Here is a 27834-nt window from a genome sequence, read left to right as displayed (position 1 = left end):
AAGTGTGAATCCATTTATATTTAATTTAGTTACTGATAAGGTAGGATTTATGCCTGCCGTTTTGCTATTTGTTTTCTATGTCTTTTTTCTGTTTCTCTATTATTTCACTACGCCATCTTTTGTCTTAAACAGATATTTTCTAGTGTATCATTTTAATTCTTCTGTCATTGTTTTCTATATGTTTCTAGTTATTTTCTGAGTAGTTGCCCTGGGTATTACAATTAAACATCTTAATTTATAACAATCTAGCTTGGATTAAAACCAACTTAATTACAATATTATCCAAAAGCTGTGTTCCTATGTAGCTCTATCCCCACCTCCTTTGTGCTGTTACTGTCATACAAATTACATCTTTATACATTGTATGCCCACCAACACAGACTTACAATTGTTTTATGAAGTTGTCTTTACATCAGAAGGGGAAAAAGAGAATTACCAAAAATACATTTATACTGTCTATTATATTTACCTATGTAGTTACCTTTACCAATGCTCTTTATTTCTTCTTGAGATACTAGTGTCCTTCTTAGTGTCCTTTCATATCAGCCTGAAGGACTCATTTTAATATTTCTCATAGGCAGGTCTACTAGCAATAAATTCTCTCAGTTTTCATTTACCTCAGAATGTGTTAATTTCTCCTTCATTTTTAAAAAACTGTTTTGCTGAATATAGAATTCTTGATTGACAGTCTTTCTTTCAGCACTTTCAATATGTCATTCCACTGCCTTCTGACCTCCATGGTTTCTGAAATTGGATGTTAATTCTATTGAGGATTTCTTGTATGTAATGACTTGATTCACTCTTGCTGCTTTCAAGAGTCTATACAAAATTACTCTTGTCTTTGACTTTTAATAGTTTATGATATGTCTAGGTGAAGATCTCTTTGAGTTTATCCTACTGGAAGTTTGTTGAACTACTTGGATGTGTCTATTACTGATTTTCATCAAATTTGGGAAGTTTTCAAATATTCCTGCCCCTTTCTCTCTCCTTCCCTTCTGGAATGCCCATTATGCATATGGTGGCACACTTGATGGGTCCCACAGGTCTCTGAGGCTATGTTCATTTTTCATCTTTCTGTTTTCTTTCTGTTCCTCAGATTGGATAATCTCAATTGACTTGCCTTTAGGTTTTCTGATTCTTTCTTCTGAGTGCTCCAAGCTGCTGTTGAGCTCCTCTAGCAAATTTTTCATTTCCATTTTTATACCTTTCAACTTCAGGATTTCTATTTGTTTCTTTTTTATAATTTCCTGTTTATTGATAATCTCTATTTAGTGAGATTGTTCTCATATTTCTCATACTCTCCTTTAGTTTTTAAACATGGTTTTCTTTTGTTCCCTGGTGATATTTTAAAGTGATTTTAAATCTTCGTTTAATAAGTCTGGCCTTCCTCAGGGACAGTTCCTATTGATTGCTTTATTTCCCTTGTCTCATACTTTCTTGTTTCTTTGCATGTCTCATAACTGTTTGTTAAAAAACTGGATGTCTTAAATAATGTGACAACTCTGGAAATCAGATTCTTCCCTCTCCCGGGGTTTGTCGTTGCTGGCTTGTTTGTTTAATGGCTTTTCTGGACTAGTTCTGGAAAGTCTTTATTCTTTTGTCATTTGTAGCCACTGAAATCTCTGTTCAGTCAGCTTAAAGTTTAGCTAATTATTGGACAGAGATTTCCTTAAATGTCTGGGATCAGTAAGCTTCTCAGTCTTTGCCAAGGAGAGCTGTCTGTGTGTTGGGGCATCTTCAACACTCACCTAGGCAGTTTTCAACTCCACCTAGCCTTTAATTTCTGCTTGCATAGAGATTCAAACTCAGCCAGAGGTGAGAGCTTAGGGCATTCTCAGGTCTTTCTTGAGCATACACACTATCCTGGGCGTGTGCAAGCCCTACACATGCATGAGGTGTTCTAGATTCACAGCAATATGCCCAAGCCTTTTAAAGCTCCCTTTGGACATCTCATTCCCCAGTTTTTCCTTTTAAGCTTTCTGATTAGCTTCTTGTTTTCCTCAACTGTTATCCACCGCCTCCGGCACATTTTTTTCCAGTGTTCTCATTGCCTTAATGGAGGAGAGAATTTGAGGTCCTCACTTCACCATTTCTACTGACATCTTCAAGACATTTAAGTTTTGATGCAGTGATGAGGTTAGAGAAATCTGTAGACCATCAGTATACAATAGTAACATAATATGAACCACACATGTAAGTTTAAATTTATATTAACTACATTTTAAAAAGTAAAAAGAAAAAGAAGCAGGTGAAATTTATTTTTATTTTATTTTTTATTGAAGTGTAGTTGATTTACAATGTTGTGTTAGTTTCAGATATACAGCACAGTGATTCTGTAGCTATATATATATATTATTGTTCAGTTTTATATATATATATATATATATATATATATATATATATATATGTTCTTTTTCAGATTCTTTTCCCTTATAGGTTATTACAAATTATTGAGTATAGTTCTCTGTGCTATATAGTAGGTCCTTGTTGGTTATCTATTTTATATATAGTAATGTATATATGTTAATCCAAACTAACCATCCCTCCCCCCACTTCCCCCTTGGTAACCATAAGTCTTTTTTGTAAGTCTGTGAGTCTATTTCTGTTTTGTATATAAGTTCCTTTGCGTTATTTTTTCTTTAGATTCCACATATGAGCAATATCATATATTTGTCTTCCTCTGACTGACTTTACCTCATCTAGTATGATAATCTCAAGGTCCATCCATGTTGCTGCAAATGGCATTATTTCATTCTTTCTTATGGCTGAGTAATATTCCATTGTATAAATATACTACATCTTCTTTGTCTATTCATCTGTTGATGGACACTTAGGTTGCTTCCACGTCTTGTCTATTGTAAATAGTGCTGCAATGAACATTGGGGTGCATGTATCTTTTTGAATTATGTTTTTCCCCGTATATATGCCTAGGATTGGGATTGAAGGATCATATGGTAGCTCTGTTTTTAGTTTTTTCAGGAACTTCCATACTATTCTCCATAGTGGCTGCACCAATTTACATTCCCACCAACAGTGTAGGAGGGCTCCCTTTTCTTGACACCCTCTCCAGCATTTATTATTTGTAGACTTTTTGATGATGGCCATTCTGACTGGTGTGAGGTGATATCTCATTGTAGTTTTCATTTGCATTTCTCTTATAATTAGTGATGTTGAGCATCTTTTATGTGCCTTTTGGCTATCTGTATTAATCAGGTGAAATTAATTTTAATAATATATTTTATTTAGCCTAATATATATGAATACATATATTATTATTTTAATATTTAATCAATATAAAGTATCACTGAGATCTTTTACACATTCTTTTTTCGTACTAAACCTTCAAAACCTACTTCGAGCACATCTCAGTTCAGATTAGCCACATTTTAAGTGCCAAGAGCCACATGGATACTATATCGGAAAGCACAGTTTTAGAGCAGGAGTCCTGACCCAGGCATCCATAGACAAGATTGACGGGGATATAAACTTGGATGGAAAAAATAATTTATCTTTATTTTCACTAACCTCCAATGAACTTTAGCATTTACTTCAATTATAAATATAAGCAAAGAACAACAGCCGTATTAGTAGTACCTGAGATTTTTGTCATTGTCACATGATTGGGTTCCCCCAGAAAGCTGACTCTGAGATGGAGAGTTGGATGTAAGAAGTTTACTGGGGTGTGTCCTTGGGGTCAATACTTGTAAAGACGTAAAGGCAGCAGAATTAGGCAGAAGTTGGGCTGTGATGCAGTCACAATAAAGGCCTCAGGTGAGCCTACAGTGAGTTCTGGAGCTAGAATGGCCCTATAGAGTTGTCCTGAGTTGTCATCCCACATAGTCACTCATCAATACTTTAACTTATAATTGGTATTGGATCTGCTGCTCCTATATGCATAGCAGGTTTTTTGTTTTAATACTGTGATAACTGCATTTCAATATAATTGGTTTTCGTTGCAATCTTATTTATTTTATTCATTTACAAACATTCTGGAAGGAAGTCCACAGGCCTACCAAACTGCCAAAAGGGATCCATGGCAAAAAAAGTTAAGAACCCTGCTATGAGGAACGTGTAGAAGTCCTGGGAAGAGCAGGCCTGCATGGGGCACTCTAGACAGCATTGCACAATGGACATTTATTTGTCTCATGATCCTCTATCTTTATCAAAAAATCTGACAATCTTCCCTACCCCCAAATGCCCCTGCTCTCAAAAAGCTATATTATTTGATGTTTTGTCATGGCTTCTCCTTAAAGGATCTTCGATCATCCAGCGAAGAAAGCCACATTGTGAAGATTGAAAAACCCAATGAAAAGGGTAGAAGAAGAGAAAGTGGGGCAGCCCCTCAGGGCTCTTTGGGCCAAGGGGGCATCAGCCTCTTTCAAGCTGTGGGCTACCTCACAGGCGAGATGAAGGAATGCAGGAGCTGGCTGAAAGGTAGGCCAATGCCCAGGGCAGAAGCAGCCAGGCCAGGCCAGGGAGCCAGCCCTCCCTCTGGCTTGGACTGAGGAAGCTGCTCCCGCACTCACCCATGGCAAGGCCCCCACATTTGAGGTGCTCCAGCTCAGGGCTGGCTCTGGGTGGCCGTAATGTATCCTACTACCTGAATTCCCATGGTTTCAGAATTCAGTGCATTCCACTGATTTTAGTTCTTTGCAAATTCTTCACTCCTACATGGAATAGATATAGGACAACCACATTAGCAACGTAGAAGCCATTTTCAAACAAACTGAATGGTCATTCCTTCACTTATTCCACAGCCATTTTTTATGTGCCAAGAAAATATTGGTCTCATCCTCCCCAATGTTCCAGATTCTTCCCTTTTAACATCATTCTTCTCCTAGTTTCCCTAAACTAAATGTTGCAACAAATATCCCTACCATACCCTCCCCCACCTGCCCCCACTTGTATATGTTGTCCTGGAAACCAAACCAGAGAATGAGAAAGAATGCATGTCAATACTCAATGTCAATACATAACTCAACGCTAATTTCACAGCTGAGCTAAAATCATTTCTTTCCCAGCCTTTTTTTCTCCAGACTATATTCTTTGCTGCTCAGATACCAGCCCTCAACTGAGTCATAGAGCTCTACACAAAAAGAGTTTCCTTCCCTCCCCACCTCTTCCTTTGGACCAATAAATTTCCCTTGGAATGTTCCTGGGGCTTCCTTACCAACCAAGCCGATGGCTGGAATAGCGTTAAATTGGTCTCAGCATGGTGCCTCAGTCTGTATGGCAAAACTGACACCACTGTGGACTGATTGTCAGGCCACGCAGAGATTCGGGCTGGGCGCCAGGCTGAATGAGGGAAAGTGTCCTGGCTAGTGCATCCCTGTCTGCCTTGGTTGCCTCGCCAGCCAGTGGTCCAGCAGGGAAGCACAGGCTGAACCCTGCTGATGACTCTGCCTGTCTCTTTCAGATAAGCCCCTGGCCTTCCAGTTCACAGACTGGATTCTGAGGGGGGCCGCTCAGGTGATGTTCGTCAACAACCCTCTCAGCGGACTCATCATCTTCATAGGGCTCCTGATCCAGAATCCCTGGTGGACAATTGCTGGGGGTCTGGGGACAGTGGTGTCAACTTTAACTGCCCTTGTCTTGAGCCAGGACAGGTGAGTTCCTCTCTCTGAGGGTCTTGGGTTCTTGGGATAGACAGGTGGAGAAGTGTTTACTTGAGTGACCTTATCCTAGTATCAGCCAACCACAGTCTCCTGAGTATCGGCTTTAAACATGTCACTGGAGTTCTTTACACAGTTAAACTTCTCCTAAGTTCACAGCAAGTGACAGTACCAGGCTCCATCTGACTGTAGAGACTTCTGGAAACACTCCCTCGAAGGCAGGTGCAGAGGAACACTTAAGCTGCTCTTCCTTCATGGAGCCTACAATCTAGTTGAGGGAGATAAGACTAACAGACAAGAAATGTCTCAGAATAATACAAGACAGTCTATACTGGAAAGCTCAGAGAAGGCAGACCTCATTAAGTGTTGGGAAGCTTAGAGAGGGCAGCCTTGAGCTAGTAACATTGATGTGGGAGAGAGGAAGGCGAGAGGAGAGGGCAGTGAGGGGGTGGGGAGGTGGCATGGAGAAGGGAACAACAGGAGCTGAGAGGGGGCAGGTTGGGGGGAGGGCAGCTCTGCACCAGTGGCCACAAAGCCCAGTAATAACAACAAGTGCATTTTAGAGAATGGGACCATTTCCTCAGACTTTGCCGTATGTTATTCCAATGGTTCCCAAACTTTCCTGATGGCCAGAAACACCTGGAGTGATTGTTAAGAAATGTAGTTTCTCAGCACCGCCCCAGTCCCCCTCCCTCCCAGAGATATTCCCATTCAGTGGATCTGGAGGTGGGCGGTGTTTTAAACAAGATTCTTCTGGGTACTTCTGATGATCAGAGAGGTCTGGGAATGCCCATAGTCTCAGTTTTTTTAAAATTTGGCGGTCACCAATTCATTTGTAGATCATGAATTTTTAAAAACAGGATTTTTTAAAATTAAAATAATAGAATAAAATAAAACAGATTAGAGTAATCCATATGTAGTAAAGGTAAATATTATTTTGTGAAATTTTTGTTTCAATCATGTTGGGTGTGGGGGGGGTGAGAGAGAGAGAGAAAGAGAGAGAGAGAGAAAAACTGGGCCATACTATAAAATATGAACACATTCCTTCCTTACCATGGGGTACTGTCAAAAATATTGAAAAGCACTGTCGTGCCTTGTTACCTGTGATTCTTCCCGCCACTTCACAAGGCAGACAGTGAAGGTAAGAGGGTCCATGTTTTGCAACTGAGAGAAAGAAGGCCAGGAGGAGTAAGGCGCTCACGGAAGGAGCCACAGCCAGTGGATGGCAGGGTTCTGGCTGGGACACGTGGCCTGTGTCTTCTAGGCTGGAGGTCAGTGCTCTCTCTGGCACGTGGACAGAGTGGACAGCAGAGCCGGGGGCCCCTGGTGACCCCAGAGCCTGGGGAGTGTTCCGAGTTGCTTGTGTTATAACCAACGCTGCACTCCTCCAGCCCCCCTGACATTCCAGCTCCACCAAGGCACAGGCGTGGGTCAACTTGTCTCCCATGAGAAGTGTCAGTGCCCCTCTAAGGTGGCCTTGGGGGACCACGCCAATTCTAGCTGGGAGGCCATACGAGATCAGATGAATAAGAGGCTGAATTCTTTGGGGTGTAGGTCTATTAGGTGACAGAAGAAATGGGCTCCAGCCAGGATTTGTGTCTCTGTTTCAAGCAGTGGGTTCCCTATTCCTTGCTGCCACTCACCTACAGCCTCACGGACAGCTGGCATAGAAATAGCCTCCGACAGGATCAGCTCTTGTCCTACTGTTCCATCACTGTTCGCCAAAACTCTCCTGAGGTGAACTCCATCCAGCCCACCTACAGGTCACCTTCAAGAAGCCTGTGTCCCTTCCTGTTCTGACAGTCTAATTCGCCAACTTCCCTCCTGACCATAATCCACTGGAAAACTTGCCAAGCCATTCAAAGAGTTGCTCCATGGAATCTTTTTTTGCTCCCAGTTTTATGAAGGAAACACACACATTCCCTGCCTAACCTTCCCAAATATCCTGATTAAGAATCTAAGACAAGTGCGCATTAGCTAAAAACCCAATCCCTCAGCTTGGTTTCCAAAGCCTTCTCTGACGGGCCTCACCCAACCTACCACGTAGCATCACACTCTTCCCAACTGAGCACTTTTGCTTCGGCCTAACTAATCCTACCCTTCCTGCAAATCCCTCCTCCTCCAGGGAGCCACCCCTGACTACCCCAGTGCTCTCTGAACCCTCCTTTCTCTCCGAAAAACCACAGAATTTACCCCCATACTATCTTGGATCATTCTCTGCTTTCTGAGTCTTCTCTCCCTGGCTATGTTCAGAACAGGAAGTCCATCTCAGATGTTCCATATTCTACCATGGTGCCTGGAAAAGATTCCAGCCTCATTGCTGGTAGGTCAGTGCCATGTTCTACATCATAGGCTCAAAGCTCTAGGCACCCTACATGACATGTGTACATGCACATCCTTCTGAGGAGCCCCAATTTCACCACTGTCCCCAGTGAACCACTGATGCAGCTGCATATCCTAGTCATAACCTCTACCAACCCCCTCCACCATCCCTACTCGCCTACCCCCAGAGGCCCTACCTCTTCTCCTTGTCCACCACTCCTGCTTCCCCCCACCCCCACTCCCCAGCCCTTACTTCTACTACCCCACCCCCACTAGCCCAAGACAGCCCTTTACCACTGCAGCCTCAAGCTCAGCAACATGATGCTGCAGTGTCCTTCTGGAACATGGTCCTAATGAAGGTCTTTTGGGCATTGAGGTTGAACCTAATTTTATATTTTTGATGGTCAGGGCAGGGATGGGGATGTGAGGCAATGGGTCTCCTTTTGACAATCAAGCCAGAAGCCACCAGCGTTTTGATAGAGAAGGGTTCTGGGAGGGGACTCCCTACGGGGAGGGGCAGCTATGGAGGCAGCCCGTAGATGTCTCCCTAATTTTATCTCCCCTGGATTCCTTCATTTTATTCCTGCTATTCCTATACACCCAGCCACTGGGGCTGAGGTTCTCCCCCAGTATGGGTCATCAGTCTCTGCTCAGTTTGCCTGAAGCAACTGGTATTAAAACTAAAAATGTACTAAATTCTAACATGGAACAGAAATGAGAAAATATAGAGAAAATGCAAACACACTTAAAAATAATGATTCTTCCCCAAGCATGGGTTTCTCAGGTAGTTATTCTAGTCCTGAGGAGATTCTGAACTCCAGTGGTCTTCCCTGCCGCCCCATTCTTTCTCAGCCCCCTGCCTGCCCCCAGCTACCCCATATCTTCCTGGCCTTGGAGCAGCTAAAGACCCAGCTGTCCCATGTCCCATACAAATGTCCCCACACAAGTGCCCCATGTTCAGCTTTTCTTGTTGGAAACTGTCTAGAGATGCTCTCCCACCCTCTCCCCTGCTCCCACTCCCCTAATCTAGCTGAGCTGATCTCCTGGTCACTCCAGAGCTGAAGGTTCCCCTATTCCACACCTAAGCTGTGGCCTCTGCCAGCCAGGAGCCTCCTCTGGCTAGAGCTCCCTTCCTCCACAATAGGGCACCATGCTTCCAGGTGCCTCCGCCTACAAAACAGTCAGTATCTGTGGTAGGATTTAACACACATTCACATCCATTCATCAACTGCTTGCCTAGAATGCTCCGCTCCGTGCACCAGACACTGTTGACTGTTGTTGACACTGACATCAGATAAGCTTTGACCTCAGGCAACTTTCAGTGGAGGGCAGGGCAGACCACAGCACACAAAGCTTATTCTCTGCAGGGGCCTTGCAATGTGATTTGTCCAGGCCCGTCCCTCACCCCATTCCCCTCTCCCCTTACCCAGCAGAGCAATGGGAAAGGTCAAAGGCAGTGTTTATTTGGATCAGGAAGAGAAGTTTAGGTGCATACAGGCATCTCTGATGAAGCAGAGGGAGACTCAAGCTTGGATTCTATGGTGCCTCTGGGCCCTCCTGCTGTGCCGCGGGGAAGGGCATGGGCATCACAGCGGACTCGGCTTGTGCACTCTGGGGCCAACTTCAGAGACAGGGAAAGCGGCCAGATTCAGACAATTACAGTGTCACACAATGCAGTCAGAACACACTCTCTCCTCCTCCCTGCCTCCCTCCTTCCTCCTCCTGTCCTGTCTCTTTCACACATACACACACACACACACACCTTCCCCGTGACGCACCTCAGGTTTCTCTTAGATTTCCCTCTATATCAAGCAGTCTAAACTCCCCTGAGAAGCAAAGGGGAGCTTAGACACAGACAAAGTGCATTATTTAATTCTAGATCAGCAAGGGTAATCAAGGGGTGTGTGTGTGTGTGTGTGTGTGTGTGTGTGTGTGTGTGTGTGTGTGTGTATGTGATTTAGAAATGTGCCGGCAGCTGTGTGACTACCCTATATTCATTGACTAAGCTGACTTTTTTCTGTGAGCACCAGGAGGAATAGACCCAGTAAGTGCCAACAAATTCACACTGTACCTCTGTTTTCAACCCCAGGTCTGCCATCGCCTCGGGTCTCCATGGGTACAATGGGATGCTGGTGGGAATGCTGATAGCTGTGTTCTCCGAGAAGTTAGACTATTACTGGTGGCTTCTGCTTCCTGTGACCTTCACAGCCATGTCCTGGTGAGGCACCTCCTTCTTTCCGCTCTCAGACCTACAGGGCCCCAAGGTGCTGTGTCTGACACTGTTGTGGGGCCCAGTGTCTTCATAGTCAACCTGGTTTGTCTTTGTCTCGCAAGAGTCCATGAGTTGAGTTGCAACACAAGAGGATCATTTTGAGTTTGGAATAACACGGACCTTTCAAAGAGCAAACACTACATTTTTTTTACTGTGCTGATAACCTCCTCTGAATGATAGGCTTAGTAATAAAGGCTAACATTTATTGAGTATTTTCTACATGCCAGGCACAGTGCTAGGCAAGGGAGGACTATTACTGTCCCCAATTTACAGAAGGGAAGGCTAAGGCATGCAGAGGCTATGCAACCTGCCCCAGATGATGAACCGAGAGTCTGCACTATTCAACTCCAGCCTACATGGGAATCGTCTATCCCATGGCCTAACCAAGACCCAAAAGCTGAAACTCACTTGTGATAGAATCAGAGAGCTTTCTTGAAACAAAATGTCTATATTTAAAGCATAGAATCTTTGAACAAGAAGCATCAGTTGAGGTCTTGCTGTGCATTTGCCTCATTTTTCAGAAGGAATAAAAAAGTCAAGATGAAGGGTGTTAGGAACAAATAGGCCTTTTACACATGTAATGCTCAGTTCACTTGAACCTACAGTGAGTCTATAGCGTCAAAGGGTCTGGTCGCACCCTCTGTAACATGGTGGCAGGAAGCCTGAGGGGAGCCCGTGTCCCCCCAACCCCTGAACTCTACCACTCTCTGACATGCCGACTGATTTTTAATATCTTTCTTTGGTTTCAAAGTCTGGAGTTACTAAAACCAGTTAGTTTAATTTAGTTTAAGTGCTGTTCCATTACTTTTTAGGAGTGTTTGCAAATAAATTACTACATTAAGCATTCTGGGCAATTTACGTTTCTTCTTAGGATTTCTTCGTTAATCTATCAGGACAAAATGCTAACACAGTCATTTCTGTGGGGATTTCCTTAATGTACCCCACACACCACGCCTGAGGAAGAGGAGAACGTGTCTTCATTTGCATACATTTGGTTTATAACTACATAGATTAAGCCCCTCAGACACAGTGCACTGGGTGGCAGTGTATCTACTGTGCCCCCATCCCCACCCTCACTTCCCAACTTAAAGTGAAAAAAAAAGAAAAGAAACACTGGGCCCCTACGCTGGCTGAGCTCTGTGCTACTACCCAGGCACTTCACAAATCCACTCATGCAATCCTGGAAATCCAGTCCACAGCGTAGGTACTAAGTCGTGCTGGAGTTATCCAACAAACAAACATTTGCTGAGGGCCTTCTATGTGCAGAGACTATTCTAGATGTCAGGGAGAGCTGTGAGCAAGAGAAAGTCTCTGTCCTCTGGGAGCTGACATTCTTCCTGGCAAAGATAGAAATAAACTCATCAATTGTTCAGTAAAAATATCATTTCAAGATGTGATAAGTGCTTTGAGGAAAGCAAAATGGGGTAAACGGGACAAAGAATGATCCCAGACTTGGGTGGTCAGGGAAGGCCACTTTGAAGAGGAGATATTTGAACTGTCACCTAAATAAGAAAGTACCTGTCATCTGAAGATCTGGGTGAAGTATATTGCAGGCAGAACCAGTGGCATATGCAGACACCAACTGGAGAAGTATGATGTGTTCAAGAAACAAGACCAGAGGGGCTGAAGCTCAGTGAATGAAGGAGGGGTGGCAGGAGGTGAGGGCAGAAGTAGATGATGGCCAAGGCCCATACACCTTGTGGATCTAGTAAGCCTTTCTTTTAATTGAAGTATAGTTGCTGTACAACGTTATATAAGTTATAGGTGTACAATATAATGATTCACAATTTTTAAAGGTTATACTCCATTTTTAGTTATTATAAGATTGGTTATATTCCCTGTGTTGTACAATATATCCTTGTAGCTTATTTTGTACCTAATAGTTTGTACCTCTCCAGCAAGCCTTTTGATTTTTTTTTTAATTTTTATTTATTTATTTATTTATTTATGGCTGTGTTGGGTCTTCGTTTCTGTGCAAGGGCTTTCTCTAGTTGCGGCAAGTGGGGGCCACTCTTCATCGCAGTGCGCGGGCCTCTCATTATTGCGGCCTCTCTTGTTGCGGAGCACAGGCTCCAGACGCGCAGGCTCAGTAACTGTGGCTCACGGGCCTAGTTGCTCCACGGCATGTGGGATCTTCCCAGACCAGGGCTCGAACCCGTGTCCCCTGCATTGGCAGGCAGATTCTCAACCACTGCGCCACCAGGGAAGCCCAGCCTTTTGATTTTTACAACTGTGATGAGAAGCAGTTAAAGGGTTTTAAGCAGAGGAGTGATAAGATGTGGTTTAAATTTAAACAAATCACTCTGCTGGCAGTGTGGAGAATGGATTTTAGCTGGACCAGGAGTGGATGCTAGAAGCATAGTTAGGAGTCTGCTGCAATAACCCACAGAGGACAGGAGTGCTTTGACCAGGGCGATGTCCATGAAGGTGAAGAGAAGTGGTTGGGCTTGGGGTATATTTTAAGGAAGGTAGAGGCAACAGGACTTTCTGAGAGGCTGTGGAGTTTGGGGGTGGGGATGAAGGAAGACTCGGTGCACTCCTATAATTTGCCTGAGCACCTGGGTTGATGGAGGAGACAGAAAGAAAAACCAGTTGATGGTGGGGAACAGGACACAAATCAAGAGTTCTGTTTGGACATATTAAACTTCAGCCTTCTGAGTAGACATGCTGAGAAAGAAATTGGATGTGCAAATCTGGACCTTAGTGATCTGGTCAAGATTAGGAAGGCAGAAGCATATAGAAGATATTTCATCCTTGAAACTAAAGGTTATCATCCAGGAAGAGAGGATTCAAAAAGAGAAGATCCAAGACAGAGCTGTAGGATCTTCCAATATTTAGATGCCTGGCAGAAGAGCGGAAGAATCACTGAAGGGGACTTGAGAAGGAGCAGCTAGAGAAGCAACTAAGTGCAGTGTCATGGTAGCCCTGATAGAAAGTGTTTCTATCCAGGCGGAGGATCCAACTGTCAAATGAAAGGGGCAGAGAATGACCACGGCAAGAGAGATGTCATCGGTGAACTGGACAAAAGCCATTTCTGTGGTGTGGGGAGAACATCCACCTGATTGGAGTGGGTTTAGGAAAGAATGGGAGTAGAAAAATTGGGGACAACAAAGATAGACTAGTTTTGAGGAATAGTGTTGTGCAGGGGGCAGAGAAAAGGGGCAATATTTGGAGCAGAAATCAGAAAGGGGGAGGATTTTTAAGGTAGAAAGTACTAGAACGCATTATGTATTTATGAGAGTGACCTGGAGAAAAAGGAGAGGTTGAAGCTGCAGGAGAGAAAGGAGAGAATTGCAAGAACGAAGTCTTTGAGAGACTGGATCCCAAAGTACAAGGAAAAGAATTGGCCTGATAAGGGAGCAAGGACACTTCCATTATATGAAAAAGGCAGAGAGGCAGAGTACGTGGGAAAAAAGCAGTCGGAGTATGAATCTTATGGTCGGGAAAATGAAACATTTCTCATCTTGTCATTTCTGTTTTCTTACTGGAGTAAAGGAAGGAAGGTGGTTAGCTGAAACTAAAGGGAAGCAGAAAGTGAAGAATGGAGGAGAAAGGAGAAAATGCAAAATTGTTGTCTCAGCAAGTGGGAGAGTTAATTTGCTAGGGACATATAGTAGGGGTTTCAGGCAGTCTTCAATGCCCATTTGAGATTCATCGTCCTTAATTAAAAGTGAGCCAATCAACCGCATCACATGAGTTCAAGTTTTGTCCTGCAGCTCACTGCCTGTGGGAGATGTAGAGTGTTGGGTGCCAGGTGGATGGCCCTTTCAGAGGAAACTGAGGCTAAGGAAGGTTAATTTCCTAACGCAGCTCACTCAGCCTGTAAGTGTAGGAGTTAGGATTTGCACCTTGCTCCATCTTTCTCCAGAATCCACTCTCTCCCCAAGGAAGACACCAAGAAGACAGAGGACACAATCAGCTGAAGGTTTCATTTTCACACGGTGGCTCCCAGCATAATTCCAAGTACTTCAGCTGAATTGCTATATTCGTAGCAGCCTCTTCTTAGAAGGTTATTTCAAGCATATATTCTAAATGTTATCACAGCCCAGGATACATCGTGATGTACATTGTAATGATCCAAAGGCAATACATGACATTTTGTAAGGATTAGATTTTGTTTAGTTTTCTTGGTTTAAGAAATAAGGAAATATATAAATTATCTTATAACATTTTCTATTGAAAACAAGTTATAAGACTTTCAAATTTTGTTTCCCAAAGATGTAGACTTATATTGAACACCTTATTTCCAGTCCCAGGTAAATGGACCACTCAAGTCTCAAGGGAGCCAGGAATGGCTGTGCCAAGGAGAGGGGACAGTGAGTGGTCCAGTGACCAGAGCTGACTAGACAGTATAGGCTGAAGGATGAGCGCAGCAATTAATCCTTTGTCCCTTCCATCTCCAGCCCTGTCTTTTCTAGTGCCTTGAGTTCCGTCTTCAGCAAGTGGGACCTCCCGGTCTTCACACTGCCCTTCAACATCGCAGTGACCCTGTACTTGGCGGCCACGGGCCACTACAACCTCTTCTTCCCCACGACGCTGGTGGAGCCCGTGTCTTCAGTGCCGAACATCACCTGGTCAGAAATTGAGATGTCTTTGGTAAGTCACCAGTGGCAGGTGTGTGGGGCCCTGTTTCCACTGCAGACCATCTCACTCACCACTTTGTGGATTACTCAGGCTCTCATCTTCTCTAGATGCACCTCCAGCAGATGTTGGGTCTTAGCAGAGAGGAGGACAGGAAACGGTCGCTGCCACCTCCATATGTTCTTTCAATGAACCCCTACTGGAGACCTTATTTGTATTAGGCACTTTATCAGACACTGGGAATACATGGAGAATAAAACAACATCCCTGACATTGTGACGCCTACACTCTGCACAGGGAAACAGATAATAAACAAGTTTACAGATAAAGGTTAAGTTGACAATACAGAATGGTGGGATTAAGGGGAAAATATTAAATAAAACAGATAGTTGGGTGAAGGGTCAGGACACTAAAATAATGTTTAAAATTAAGATTTTAAAGATATTATCAATAGAAGATGGTGTTAAATTTTTGTGTATTTTCCATATCGGCGGTTCTCAAGCAGGAGTGATTTTTGCCCTCCTGGGGAGGGCAAATGTCTGCAGAAATGTTATAATTATCAAGACTGGGGAGAAAGGGTGCCACTGGCATCTAGTGGGTAGAGGCGAGGGATGCTGCTAGATATCCCACAATGCACAGGTCAGCCCCCGCCCCACAGCAAAGAATTAACCAGCCCAAAATGTCAGTAATTCCAAAGTTGAGAAACCCTGCTTTATATTCTATTGCACATGTACATATTCATTTATTCTACTGATCTCTAGACGTCAGAGATCAAGGGATATGATAAAAACCTAACATAAGATTAAATATATAGAATTGTAAAATTTTGCCCTTGTTAATGAATATAGAGATAGCTAACAGCTTACACTAAAGCAAGTTTATTATGTATCAGACACTGTTCCAAGCCCTTAGCTTACTAACTCATTTAACCCTCATCATAACCCAATACTGTTAAGTACTATCATCATTCCCTTTTACAGATGGGAAAACCAAGGCACAGAGAGGGTTAGATCCTTGAGGTCAAACTGTAGCTAGTGCCTCAAATATTGTTCACAAAATCTGATTTCTGAGCCCTCCCCACCCAACCAAGTCCTTTGTCTAGATGTGCTTAAACCTCTTTGTGGCCCTGGTGCCAGGCAAACACCAGGTGGGGTGGATAGCACAGGTCCTGCAGCATCAGCCAAACTCTGAGCCTGAACCTGTCAGAAAAGGAAAGGCTCCTCTGCCCCTCATGGCAAACGTTGCTGCCAACAATGCCAAACCTTTTTCAGGTTTTTGTCTTTTTAAAAGCTTTACCTGAGGCTGAGGTTAGAATGGGATCAGAGGCAGGATTAGGGTCTAAATTCAAGACAGTGGAAAAGACAGAGCCCTGCATTTAAGCAAAAGCCCACCTTCTCAAATGGAAAACTGCTGGGGTCAGAGCAGGGATGAAACTAACTTTGAATCATCAATGATCAGCCATCTGGTGACTAGACACACGGCCTCAGGGGCACAACCCGCTATCCCTGAGCCCTACAGGTGAGACTGGTCTGAGTGACAGCCACAGGGACATGTGGCACTGCCAGAGAGAAAGGGCCACCAAGCCCCCCACCCACCCTGCACGGTGAGGCTGTACTGTCCTGTGCTGAGGGGACCAGAGTGGAGACATCCACACAGAAGAGGTACCTCTTGTTCATCTTCAAAACAAACAGTTAAAAAGTGGTAGGAGCCAAATCCAGATACCCTGAGGCCCAAGCTCACCCTCTGAACTCCCCACCACCACCACTCTGACCACTGGCTCCTTTTCTTCTGCACATCCAGATCTGAGTTTTGAAGAATCAATGCCATTTCCCTCTTTCTCTTCAAAACAATGAGGGGAGTGACTTCTGTTTTGTTTAACCAGCTTGTTGTTGTTACACAAGGATTATCCGGAGTACATAGGAGGCCGGTCCTTAGTAAATTTCCACCGCACACCTGACTGCACTTCACACCAGGGTATTGGCTGTGGCCCGGAGCGCAGCTTTGAGGGACCAGGGCCACCATTCACCAGGCTGAAATTTGGAACCTGGCAGAGCTTCATTCTAAACCCAGGCTTCACTCCAAAGCAGCTTGTCCCCTCATTCTTCTCATTCTTGCCTGCTTGGGCTTTAAATCTGGGTTCCCAGTTGGGAAGGTGGGAGTCGGATTCCCCGCAGCATCCTGCATTCCTCAGATGTAGGGAAGTCATGGAATATTTACTGAGTAGATTTCCAACCTGTTCCCACTCTGAAGCTGAGGTCCCTGGACTGGTACAAAGGGTTTTCAGGGTTTCTTTAAATAAGACGGGGCCCCCACCCTATGATTCCTTGCAGAAGTCTATAGACTCTGGCTCAAACAGTGCTTGGTGATTAAAAAGCCACCCATTCAGAGACAAGAAGGGACATAGTTTAAAAGCTCTCTGGGACTCCTCAAATTCTCTAAAGAAATCAGACTGACTCCAGAATTAAGTCAAGTTGTTAAAAAGAACAAAATTTCATCAAAGGGAGAAATGCAATGCACTCCCAACATCTACAGTAGATTGTCTGTAGCTAATCCATTGGTCCCCAAGCTCTGTTGTACATTAGAGTCACCAGAGGCCCCAGCCATGCCTCCCGACCCGCCACACCAGTTAAAACAGAATGTCTGGGGAGGCGCCAGACATGAACATTTTTTAAAAAGATCTTTAGGTGATTCCAATGTACACAAAGTTTGGAAACCACTGAGCTAATCAACACATATTTATTAAGCACCTATTATGGGCCCAGGTAAAGGAGCCCTGTCCTCAAAAGGGTCGTGTGAGCTGGTAATGGAGAAAGGAGTTGGCAGAATATTAAAGCTGGAAGACAGTCTGCTAAGACAGCCTCCTCATCTTACGGAGGAGGCCACCAGAGCTCAGATGAGGAGGCGACATGCCAGCGGCTACACAATGACCTCCTGCAGAGCCCCCTAAAAGCTAGAGCTCTCAACTCCCAAGCCAGTCCTCTCCCTGCCCTGTCAATCTCCCTCCTTTCCTTTTTGCCCTCAAAGAACTTTTTGCCAAAGTGTGGGTGGTTCAGCTAGGGCAAAAAAAGGCTATCTGACATCACTGCCAAATCAATCATCTCCAACTGCAGCACCACCCAATGACTCTCAGGCCCAGGGATTTGGGGCTCTGTGCTGTTCTCCAGATGTTCCTCGCGCTACCTTTCTGCAATGCTAAGTGCTCCTCCAGAGCAGGGGAAGTGGCTTCTCCTCCTTCCCAGGGTCCCACCATCCCCCAGGTAGCACTGAATGTGAGGCAGCTACCAGTAGACTAGGGGTCAAGCTCAGAGGCTCTAGCCTGGGCTTGGCCACCATGAGCTGGGTGACCTTTGGTCAAATCATTCATCAAAATGGCCTAGAATATTTCCAAAATTCCTGGAGTGTTTCTAGAATTTCAGAAGGTCTAGAGGAAATCCCCTAGTGCCTGAAACCCCCAATGGCAATCCAGGGAGGTATCCTCTGGTCCCCTCAAAGCAAAAGCCATGTGTCCCTCAGAAGCACCTGTGTCCGGCCTCTGTGTTGGGGGACCTGCCCGGCTTTGCATGAGGGATGCTCAGATGCCTGCCAGGTGGTGGAGTGAGGAGTTATTTGTTCCAGTTTGTGCCCTCCCATGTTCTCCCCCACACTGGAGGGCACAGCCATCCTTCCGTTCCGCCCCATTACCCACCCAGGAATGGCTCACTCCTGGCCCTAGGGCCTGGTCCTTGCATTATCAGCCCACGCTCCAGTGACCTGGATTCTGTTGACTTTGCAGCTGCTACAAGCCATCCCCATCGGGGTCGGACAGGTGTATGGCTGCGACAATCCCTGGACAGGTGGCGTGTTCCTGGTGGCCCTGTTCATCTGCTCGCCACTCATCTGCTTGCATGCAGCCATTGGCTCAATCGTGGGAATGCTAGCAGGTAGGACAGGGCCCCCTCTCTGCAGGGATCATTTTCCTGGGGTCATTTTTCCCCAGCACACAGCAAATTGTCTAGACTTATCTTCACTGGAGTTTTTAAACACTGTCAGAGCTTGAGAATTATTTTTCCATTTCTCGAGTCTCCAAAGGGAGCAGATTGCAGTAGCAGGATGTGTGGAGAGATGCAAAGGGACTGAGACATGTTGGCCTGTAAACTGAGCCCCTGGGAGCTGAGGGGTGGGAGGAGGAGGGTAAGCCGGTGAGGGTGGGGGCCAGTAACAGACCAAGCAGAGGTATAAATGATCCAGCCCTTCAAAATTTTGACTAGGTTAAAAGGAAAACTTTTCTCAGAAATTGAATTGCCATTTGACAAATGTCATTTAATTTCTATATATGTGTCTATATACACATTTATATGTGTAACTGCAGACAGTAGAGTCAGAAATAGATGTCAGGCGCTTTAAGAATAGGAGCCTGTTGACTTATCGCAATATTTTTCAAAACTTCTTGGAAGCACAACTTTAAAAAAAATCGTTTTATTTGGAAATAATTTCAAACTTATTAAAAATTATGAAAATAAAAATAGTCCAAGAGGCACCCACAAATTCTTTACCCAGATCACCTGCTGTTCACATCCTACCCCTTTTGCTGTCTCATTTCTCTATCTGTATATATAGATACAGCTATATCTGTATATACATAATGTTTCTCAACCAGTTGAAGCAGAACTTTTTCAATTGAAATCTTTCTTGCTAAAAATGCAGCTGCTCTGGCCAAAGGAGTGGGGAGGGCCTGGAGTCCCACCTCCTTGGCTTACCCTCACCACAGAAGTAGTCATACCTCTGAGTGAAATCTTTGAAAAACAGTGGAAACCACTGCTCTCCTCCCATTGTTGGTTTCCTAAGACCGGACACTATTTGTAGAGGCTCCTCTGATGAGTAGGGGTAGCAGATGTGGGGGGAACGACGGAAGAGAGGCCACCTGAGACCTGGCACCAGCGTGGGGTGATCTTTGTGCTGTGACCCTGAATCAGCCAGAAATGCAACACCTTGTCCCACAGCCCTGACGGTGGCCACGCCCTTCAAGACTATCTACCTGGGCCTCTGGAGCTACAACTGCGTCCTCTCCTGCATCGCCATCGGTGGCATGTTCTACGCCCTTACCTGGCAGACCCACCTGCTGGCCCTCATCTGCGGTGGGTATCTGGGAAAGCTGGCGACCAAGTCACTCTGCTGTTCCTTGCCCTCCCCACTCCCCTGGTTATGTGACATCCATGGTGGCCGCTAATCAGTACTGAGCAGTAGTGATGGAAGGACTGTGGCTGGGGTCCTATCACTAGAGGGTTTAATGGTAGGGTCCCTAACAGCTGGGGGATTTGAGGCTCCTCCACTGTCAGATGGAGTCACCACCACTATTACTGCTACTATATGTACACAGTGTTATAAATTTCACGAGGAAATCCCACATACGTTTCCTCGTGTGCTAGTGGCAGCGTTCCTGCCTTGAACCTTCATTCAACCACTATTTGTAAGGTACCACTAAGTTCTAGGCCCTTGGCTAGGCATGGAAAATACAGAGGTGACCACATCCTCATGAAGCCATGGTCTAGCAGAGGAGAAATAATTGCACAATTATTCAGGCTAAGATATCTAAAAAGACTGTTGGAAAGATCCAGTGAGATGATGTATGTACCTGGGAGCACTGAGGTCCCAGAAAATGATAACATAGCACTAAGGAAGGTTGATTTCCATAGAGTAAACAGAGAAGAGAAGAGAAATGGGCCACGGTCATTACACCTGCACCCCAGCACCATGCTCTGTAAAGGGCAGAATATCATCTAGAAGAGCTTTTCTTGTTTTTTCCCCACTTACGTGTGGAGACTGTAAATGACTTCCATGTCTCTTGTATCCTCCTCAGCATCCAGCACAAGGCTGGGCTTGGAGACAGTGGGCTCTGTAAATATTCACCAAGTCAAAAGTGCCAGGTATTTTGAGGCTCAGACTGTAACTGTCTTTGTCCTTCAGAGGAGTGGCAGATTCCTATGGCTGGAACCATCTGGGAAGGCTTCAGGAGGAGGCTGGGGTTTATCTCAACACTTTCAGGGTGGGATTTAGATAAGCAAAGATGGGGGAAAAGGTGTTCTGGACAGAGAAACAGAGCAAAGGTACAGCGGTAGAAGGAGATTGTCCAGAGGCACCAGGGGTATGGATGAGCTCCCCTAACTGTCCAACTACTCTCATCCTATGGGTGAACCCAGATGCCTGGCTCAGGGACCCAATAAGGTCCAGCCATGGTGGGACTTGATTAATGTCCAACAGCATCACAGCAGCTCAGAATCTTGGACAGGAGGGACTTTATCCAGAGCTCACATAGTCTGACCACTCACCCCCCCCCCCCAGACAGATAATCATCCAGCCATCCAGCCTGTGCTAGAGCATCACCAAGGTCAGTGTGGACTAGTGAAATATGCCTGTTGACCCCTGACTCTATGCAAGGCCACCATGGAAGTGGGGAGGGGATAAAGGGGTATGTAAGCTTTAATCTCTATCCTCAGAGAACACACAGCCTGATGGGAGATGGGTCACATCTACCTGCAAAGATAACTAATAATGTCAGGCAAACATGCCAGATGTCAGGGTATGGTGCAAACACCAAAGCTGCTGGAGCCAGAGTGGAGCCCTGCTCTTGGGGAGGGCTGGGGGCGGGCCCTGGAAAGCTGACTCCCGATGGTCCTTGTTTTTCCACAGCCCTGTTCTGTGCATACATGGGAGCAGCCCTCTCCAACATAATGTCAGTGGTAAGTTTGGGGTCTCCTGACACTACCCTAAAGTGCCCCTCCCCAGCCAGGGCTTCAGGACATTTGGAGTCTTGTGATTGTGTTCTGGTAGCTAGCACTCCATACAACACCCTTGTCAAGGTTTATCCAGGGTTTGTGCAGAGAAGGACTGGCAATAGCATACATGTGCCTCTGAGGGTGTGTGTGTGTGTGTGTGTGTGTGTGTGTGTGTGTGTGTGTGTGTGAAGGAAAGAGTATTGTAACCAGCAGTGGAGAACATGGATGGACAGATGGAGGTACTCATGTTTGGCCGGATATGGGAGATCATCCCTGGGGGATTTTCAGCTCCATTATTAAAAGATTCCGATTGTGCCCAAAGGTACCAACACCTCAAATTAAAACCAACTACTCTGATATGATAAATCCAGAAACCAATGCCCCATCCTCAACCCCTACCGCATCCTTCTCCCCCAAGGTCTCTGGAACCTAGGAACATTTTCAGATCCCAGTGTTTTTGATTTCAGGTTGGTGTGCCACCAGGCACCTGGCCCTTCTGCCTCTCGGCACTCACCTTCCTGCTCCTGATGACCAACAACCCGGCCATCTACAAGCTCCCACTCAGCAAAGTCACCTATCCAGAGGCCAACCGCATCTACTACCTGACAGTGAAAAGCAGTGAAGAAGAGAAGTCCCTCAGTGGTGATTAGCCAAGTTACAGGCAGAAATGCTCTTTGCCTGGACCTGGGTCTGCTCCCTGTAATCTCAACTCTGGGTCAATCAGCTGCTGCACTCACTTTCTTTGCTTCCCTTTGTACCTGTGTGGAACCAAACACACCTGTAACTCCCTTTCCCTGGTGCTGATTTTCTCTTCCTGCCCAAATCACCTTAACTAACCATTGTGCATCGTTAGAGGAAGTTGGTGATGAGCTTGCTGGCACTAGTAGTAAGGCATGTGTTTTCAATGTCATTGGCTTAAAACAAAACCATTCTTTGTATTTAGTCTTTTGGAAAGGTGATTAAGAGATGATCTTCTTGGCATGTTTAACTAAATAATAGATGCTGTGAAACTGAACTTGCTGAGTGGTTCCTGAGTGGGTGAAAATTCGGGGGATGCAGGCACCACGGTGCACGGAGCTAATGGCTGATGGGCACATACAGCTTTACATTAAAGAGAGGAATTTCACACAGGTAGTTTTAAAGTAAAAACAGGGACAGCTAGGTCACTGAAAGTGTCTAAATAGGGAGTCTTGAATGTTCAGGGGTCAAAGTAAAGGACAAGAGGGTATTCCGTAACAGGAAGGAATCAATAAGTTAGAATCCTATATGACTCATGATGAAGGATAAACATTTCTCAGTGTAGGTCAAGCCAGCAACTTTGAGCAGGGAATTCAGTTGAGGAAAGTACCTGAGCTCAGTATGTGAGAGGCTGGGGAAATTTATTTCATTTTCCTGTCTGCTTGTGGGTGTTGGAAGCTTTATGAGATTTATGATACTTTAAACAAATGGTTAGCCTTGAGTAGAAGACCAAAAATTATCCATGAATTTCATAATTTGCCCTCCCAATTATAGGCATTAGCTTACATTCAATCTTTATTTATATATAGATCAGGGGTGGTCAACTTTTTCCCAGAAAGTGTCAAATAGTAAATATTTTTGGCTCTGGAGGCTATACAGTCTCTTACAAACACTCAACTCTGTCATTGTAGAGCAAAGCAGTCTTAGACAACATGTAAATGAATGATGGTAGCTGTGTTCCAATAAGACTTTATTAAGCAAGCAGCTAGATTTGGCCCACAAGCCATAGTTGGCTAGTCCCTGATGTAGATGATCAATATAACAATGCTTAGGAGCTGGAGATCCACATATAACAGTTAGGAGCTGGTGGGAAGTGGGCAGACCCAAAGGACACCACCATGTTCTTTACACCAGATAAAGCCACAAGGCATTTACATGCTGGGTGATGGTGTGAAGATTCTTAGGAAATGGAGGGCACTCAAGAAACAGAGATCAGTGTGACCAGAAGCAGGAAAACCTGCCCTGAGGCTCTTTCAGAGACTGACAGGCCCAGTGATGAGCACTAAGAGGCGTAGTTTTACACCAGGATTTCCTTCCACACACACGTCTGGGAACCACCCCTAAGGCTCACCCTCTCCGGCCCCTCGCTCTGTTTCCCCTCTGCCAGCAGGTGCACCACGATGAGAGGAAGAAGAAAACTCAGGCCCTTCAGTGCAGGGGTTTCTAGGCAGGAAGAGGAGGGGGGCTCTGGAATCTCAGGGTTAGAAGGGAGCATGCAGGCCAGGTTGTCCCACCATCCTGTGATGAGTGAACCCCTCCATATGGAGGATGAAGGCTTCTGGGGCTCAATCACCCAAAACGGAGGGAGACACCCCACCCCCACCCCGGCTATTCTAACAAGAGATAGAACCAGAAACCCTATTCGTTCATTATGGGCAAATTGTCGTAGGAAATCCCCTCTTCTCTCTGTTAAGCCCTTGAGAATCTCCACCCAAAGCACTGGATCTGATGGGAACAGTCCTTTAACCATGCTTTCTATTGGATTTTCAGGAGAGGAAAACTATTTGGATATGAAAAATGCTTTCAGCTCAACTGGACAAGATTACCTCTCCCCCTCCCTTCTCTCCCCACACCACTTCATAGTTTGTCATTTACAAGGTACCACTTTGGTCACTGGTATCTGGGTTGTTTTTCCCTCCCAATTTCCCCCTTTAACCCCCACAGGAATTAAAATTTAACTGTAATACAAGCTGCCAAACTCATTTGGAAAAAAATGGATAAAAGCTAAGTTATTCAGAAAAAGGAAAAAGTATGTCCAGCAAGTCTGGAAAAGCCACAGGACCCCAGAAACTCTATAATGCACTGTGATCAAGATGGCCAGGTATATATATACAAATAGAAAAACACGTTATCTGTTAGTGTGATGTAAGAAAGAACCACTGGGGCCAAGTATTATTAATCACTGAATTCTCTTGCCAAGAGAAGTTGTACAGGAGTGATAAAATGTTTTAAAAAATATATATTTTGGGGCTAAGAGGCCGAAAATTGATGGTAATTTTTCAAATTTGTTCAAACAATCTCCTTCCAGAGGCAGAACAAATCTCATTAAGCCAGGCTGGTGGGCAGAAGCGGCATCTCTCTCTCTCTCTCTCTCTCTCTCTCTAAGTATGGATGAGGGTGGGGCAGAAGTGAAAATCCCCACTCCTCTAAAAAAAACTCTGCCCAGTGCAGGGCACTCTTCCCACAGGCCATAGACAGATGCCCAGATGTTCTCTGAAGTAGCCCAAATGGCCTTTCGGGACCTGAAACCTAGCTCCCTGGAGTGATCTTGTCCCACCTTCACCAGAGCTTCGCCAACTACTGTCCCTTTGAATGAGTATGTCATGAGCCCTAACCTTACAGATTCTCACCACCAACATGGGGTTGCTTGGGAGCAGGCCCCCAGGAGGGAAGGAGAAGGGCTTCAGGGAGCACATCATAGCTGTTTTCCTACTATCACCCCAAACTACCAGCAGCAGCCCTTGGGTATACAAATGATAGTTGAACATAAGTATTTATGGATGAACAGAAATAAGCAGTCATTAAAGAGAGTAGGAATGTATGTGTGGGGTTGGGGAGGAGGGGGCTTTAGAGGAGGCACTGTCTTAAACTCCCTTTCCCCAACATACCCCTTTCTCCCTCTCTCCACTGTCTCTTCCCTCTGACCTGGCCATCTCACCCTCCCATTTTCATCTTCTCTCCTACAACACTGATGAGTTCTACTATCACTGTGAAATAGTTTTGTTCTATTTTTAAAACAAAAAATTTTATTTTTTGTTCTATTTTTGTGCTGTATTTTTAAATAGTCTTAAATCATCTCTCCTGTCTCTTCTATGATAATTGAAATAATAAAATTTTTTACTTCTTCTTGGTCAAACTTGGGAGTTTGCTAGGAAATAATCCATTTTCTTTAATTGTAAAATTTTGTTGCCATACTATTACTCATAATGTTCTCATGATAATTTCTATCGCTCCTGTTATCTGTTGCTTTGTCTCCTTTTTCGCTTCTAATCTTATGTAATTTTGTTCTCTTTTGCTTAATCAGGCTTGTGAGGGGTTCATCCATTTTATTGTTTTTTTTCAAAGAAACAGTTTAGAATTTATTTGTCCTTTTCTACTCATTTTGGGTTTTTTTTTTCTATGTCTTTTTCCTGTTTTCTCATGGTTTATTTAAATGGTTTTTTTCCTAATGTTTTAAAATTCATATAAAGTTCCTTTCTTTTAGATCATTCTCTTTTAACAGCAAAGGCATTTTTAAGGCTATTAATTTCCCTCTGGGTACAGCTTTAGCTGTGTACTGTAGGTTTTGGAATAAAGTATTCTACTTTCATCAGTTTTAAACAGTTCATAACTTTACTTTTTATTTCTCTTTGATGCAAGGATTATTTAAAAATGTGTTTTTTAATTTCTAGCACTTTAAACTTTTTGATATTTTTTAACTTCTTATATCTAGTTTTATTGGATTATGAGCAAAGAATATGGTTTGTTCAATCTCTATTTTAAAATGTTATGCATTTTTCTGTGTGGCCAAGTATTTGATTGATTTTGGACATACAAAATGCAATTTTTGATTTGAAGGAAATACATATTAAATTCATTTATTAATTTCATCATTCAACTCTTCTATGCACTTATTTATTTTTTGTCTATGAATCTTAATTCTGAAGTGTTAATTAAAATTTAACTATAATTGTATAGTTTTATTAAACTCTCTTTGTATTTCTGAAATATTTGTCTCATATATTTAGCAGCTACACTGTTTGGTGCCTATGGACTATGACTGTCATTGTTTCTTCTTAAATTTTATCTTTTACTATTACAAAGTACCCATTTTTATACTCATTAGTGCCTTTAACCAAATTCCAACTAAGCTGACATTTATGTTGCCATACTTACTTTCTTTCTGTTTTGTTTTGTTTTTTTTTCTGGTATTTTCTTATCCCTTTATTTTAACCTTTATCATTTCCTTTTAACTTTATCATTTTCTTTTAACTGTATTTCTGACTTCATTCACTCATTTATTCAGAAGATATTGTATGGGGAACTATTAATATGTTACTCAAGCCCCCTTGACAACAAACCAGGAAAGAATCAGACCAGTTCCTGCCTTCAAGGAATTCATTTTATGGGGATTTGCCTGACCAGGTGATTAGTCTCACCTGAGGTAAAGGTGAGGATGTCACCACAGACTACCTGTGCCACATAAGGTCACAGCACCAGTTTCATGATTTTGAGTGAATTATCTTGTCGGGTTAGTCTTCTGTTTAGGAAAAGTATCAAGCATGATGTTAAGGGTTTCAGGAAATTTTCTATGCCTCTTCTCCTCTTGTCCTCTATCTTGCCATTACCTGCTGCCCAAACATTCCCAGCCATCCCTTCAGTTCAAGTCTTTGAACCTGTTAAAATGTAAACAGTCCTGGGAAGGTAACACAGTAAGCATGATCAATCACTTGCATCTTAGTTTGAAGGAGTCATTTCTGAGAATAGGTTGGATGAAAAAGGAGGGGAGAGTACAAAGGAAAAAATGGGTGGCACATTCTGAGAGCATCTTTGGCAAGGGAGGGCATGCTGACATGGGGCCGGGCTGGGTGAATGAGGTCTGGAGGCCCCTTTGTTTCATCAGGAATGGTGATGAAACTGTCATATTCGGCTTGGAGAAGAAACGTCTGGGGCCATGACTGTCCGTAGTATGAGGTAACACATGTGGAAAAAGAAGTCAGTTTACTCAACAATACTTCAGAGCATGGAATAAGGACCACTACGTGGTAGTGATAAGCAAGCAGATATTGAATCAGTGGAGAGGGGTGCTTTTTCACAGTGGAAGTTGCCTGAAAAATGGTTGTCCTGTGAGACCCTGAGCTCAGGAACAGGGCTGGGGGCCTGTTGGAGATGCTTGCTTTGGGTGGGGGTAGACCAGATGACCACTGCAGCCTCTCTTCCAACTCCAAGTTTCAGTGATTCTATAGCCCTGAGTTCCTACAGAAGAATAAGGAGGAGGTATCATTAAGGTGGCAAAAAGGTAAGAACATGTAGATAAATATATCAAAAATATACCATTGCTGCCTTTATAGCTTTTCCTAGAGCTTGACTAGTTATCATTTGGTCAGTCTACGAAAATGCTCAATATGGCTGCTTATGTGAATGCAAACTGAGGGGGCAGCATCACTCAACTGTGCCTTGTCCTTGACTTTCTCCTCTTCATCACTCTCCCCTCTCCAGGGATTCTTCTTCTGGTCAACCCTCTAAGATCTTCCCATCAAAAAACTTAATCTTCCTGGCCTGCATCTGTGGCTACATC

The 27834-nt window shown here is 44.2% G+C and overlaps 1 protein-coding gene across 4 annotated transcripts in view; it reads left to right on the top strand.

Annotated features, from left to right (window-relative positions):
• The window catches only part of SLC14A2 (solute carrier family 14 member 2), a 450437-nt gene that overhangs the window by 398007 nt on the left and 24596 nt on the right, over positions 1-27834 (top strand). For all 4 annotated transcript variants that reach the window (XM_082353311.1, XM_082353309.1, XM_082353310.1 and 1 more), the window contains 8 exons: positions 4254-4434; positions 5417-5606; positions 10024-10152; positions 14610-14802; positions 18560-18707; positions 19767-19901; positions 21454-21503; positions 22007-22181. In XM_082353311.1, the coding sequence (XP_082209437.1) occupies positions 4254-4434; positions 5417-5606; positions 10024-10152; positions 14610-14802; positions 18560-18707; positions 19767-19901; positions 21454-21503; positions 22007-22181 (1201 nt within the window). The remainder of the gene's footprint in view (positions 1-4253; positions 4435-5416; positions 5607-10023; positions 10153-14609; positions 14803-18559; positions 18708-19766; positions 19902-21453; positions 21504-22006; positions 22182-27834) is intronic.

Source organism: Balaenoptera borealis (genome assembly GCF_965194805.1).
Source record: "Balaenoptera borealis genome assembly, chromosome: 14".
NCBI classification, from domain to species: domain Eukaryota; kingdom Metazoa; phylum Chordata; class Mammalia; order Artiodactyla; family Balaenopteridae; genus Balaenoptera; species Balaenoptera borealis.
The sequence above is the reverse complement of the archived record's forward strand: the minus strand, read 5'-3'. Positions and strand labels throughout refer to the sequence as shown.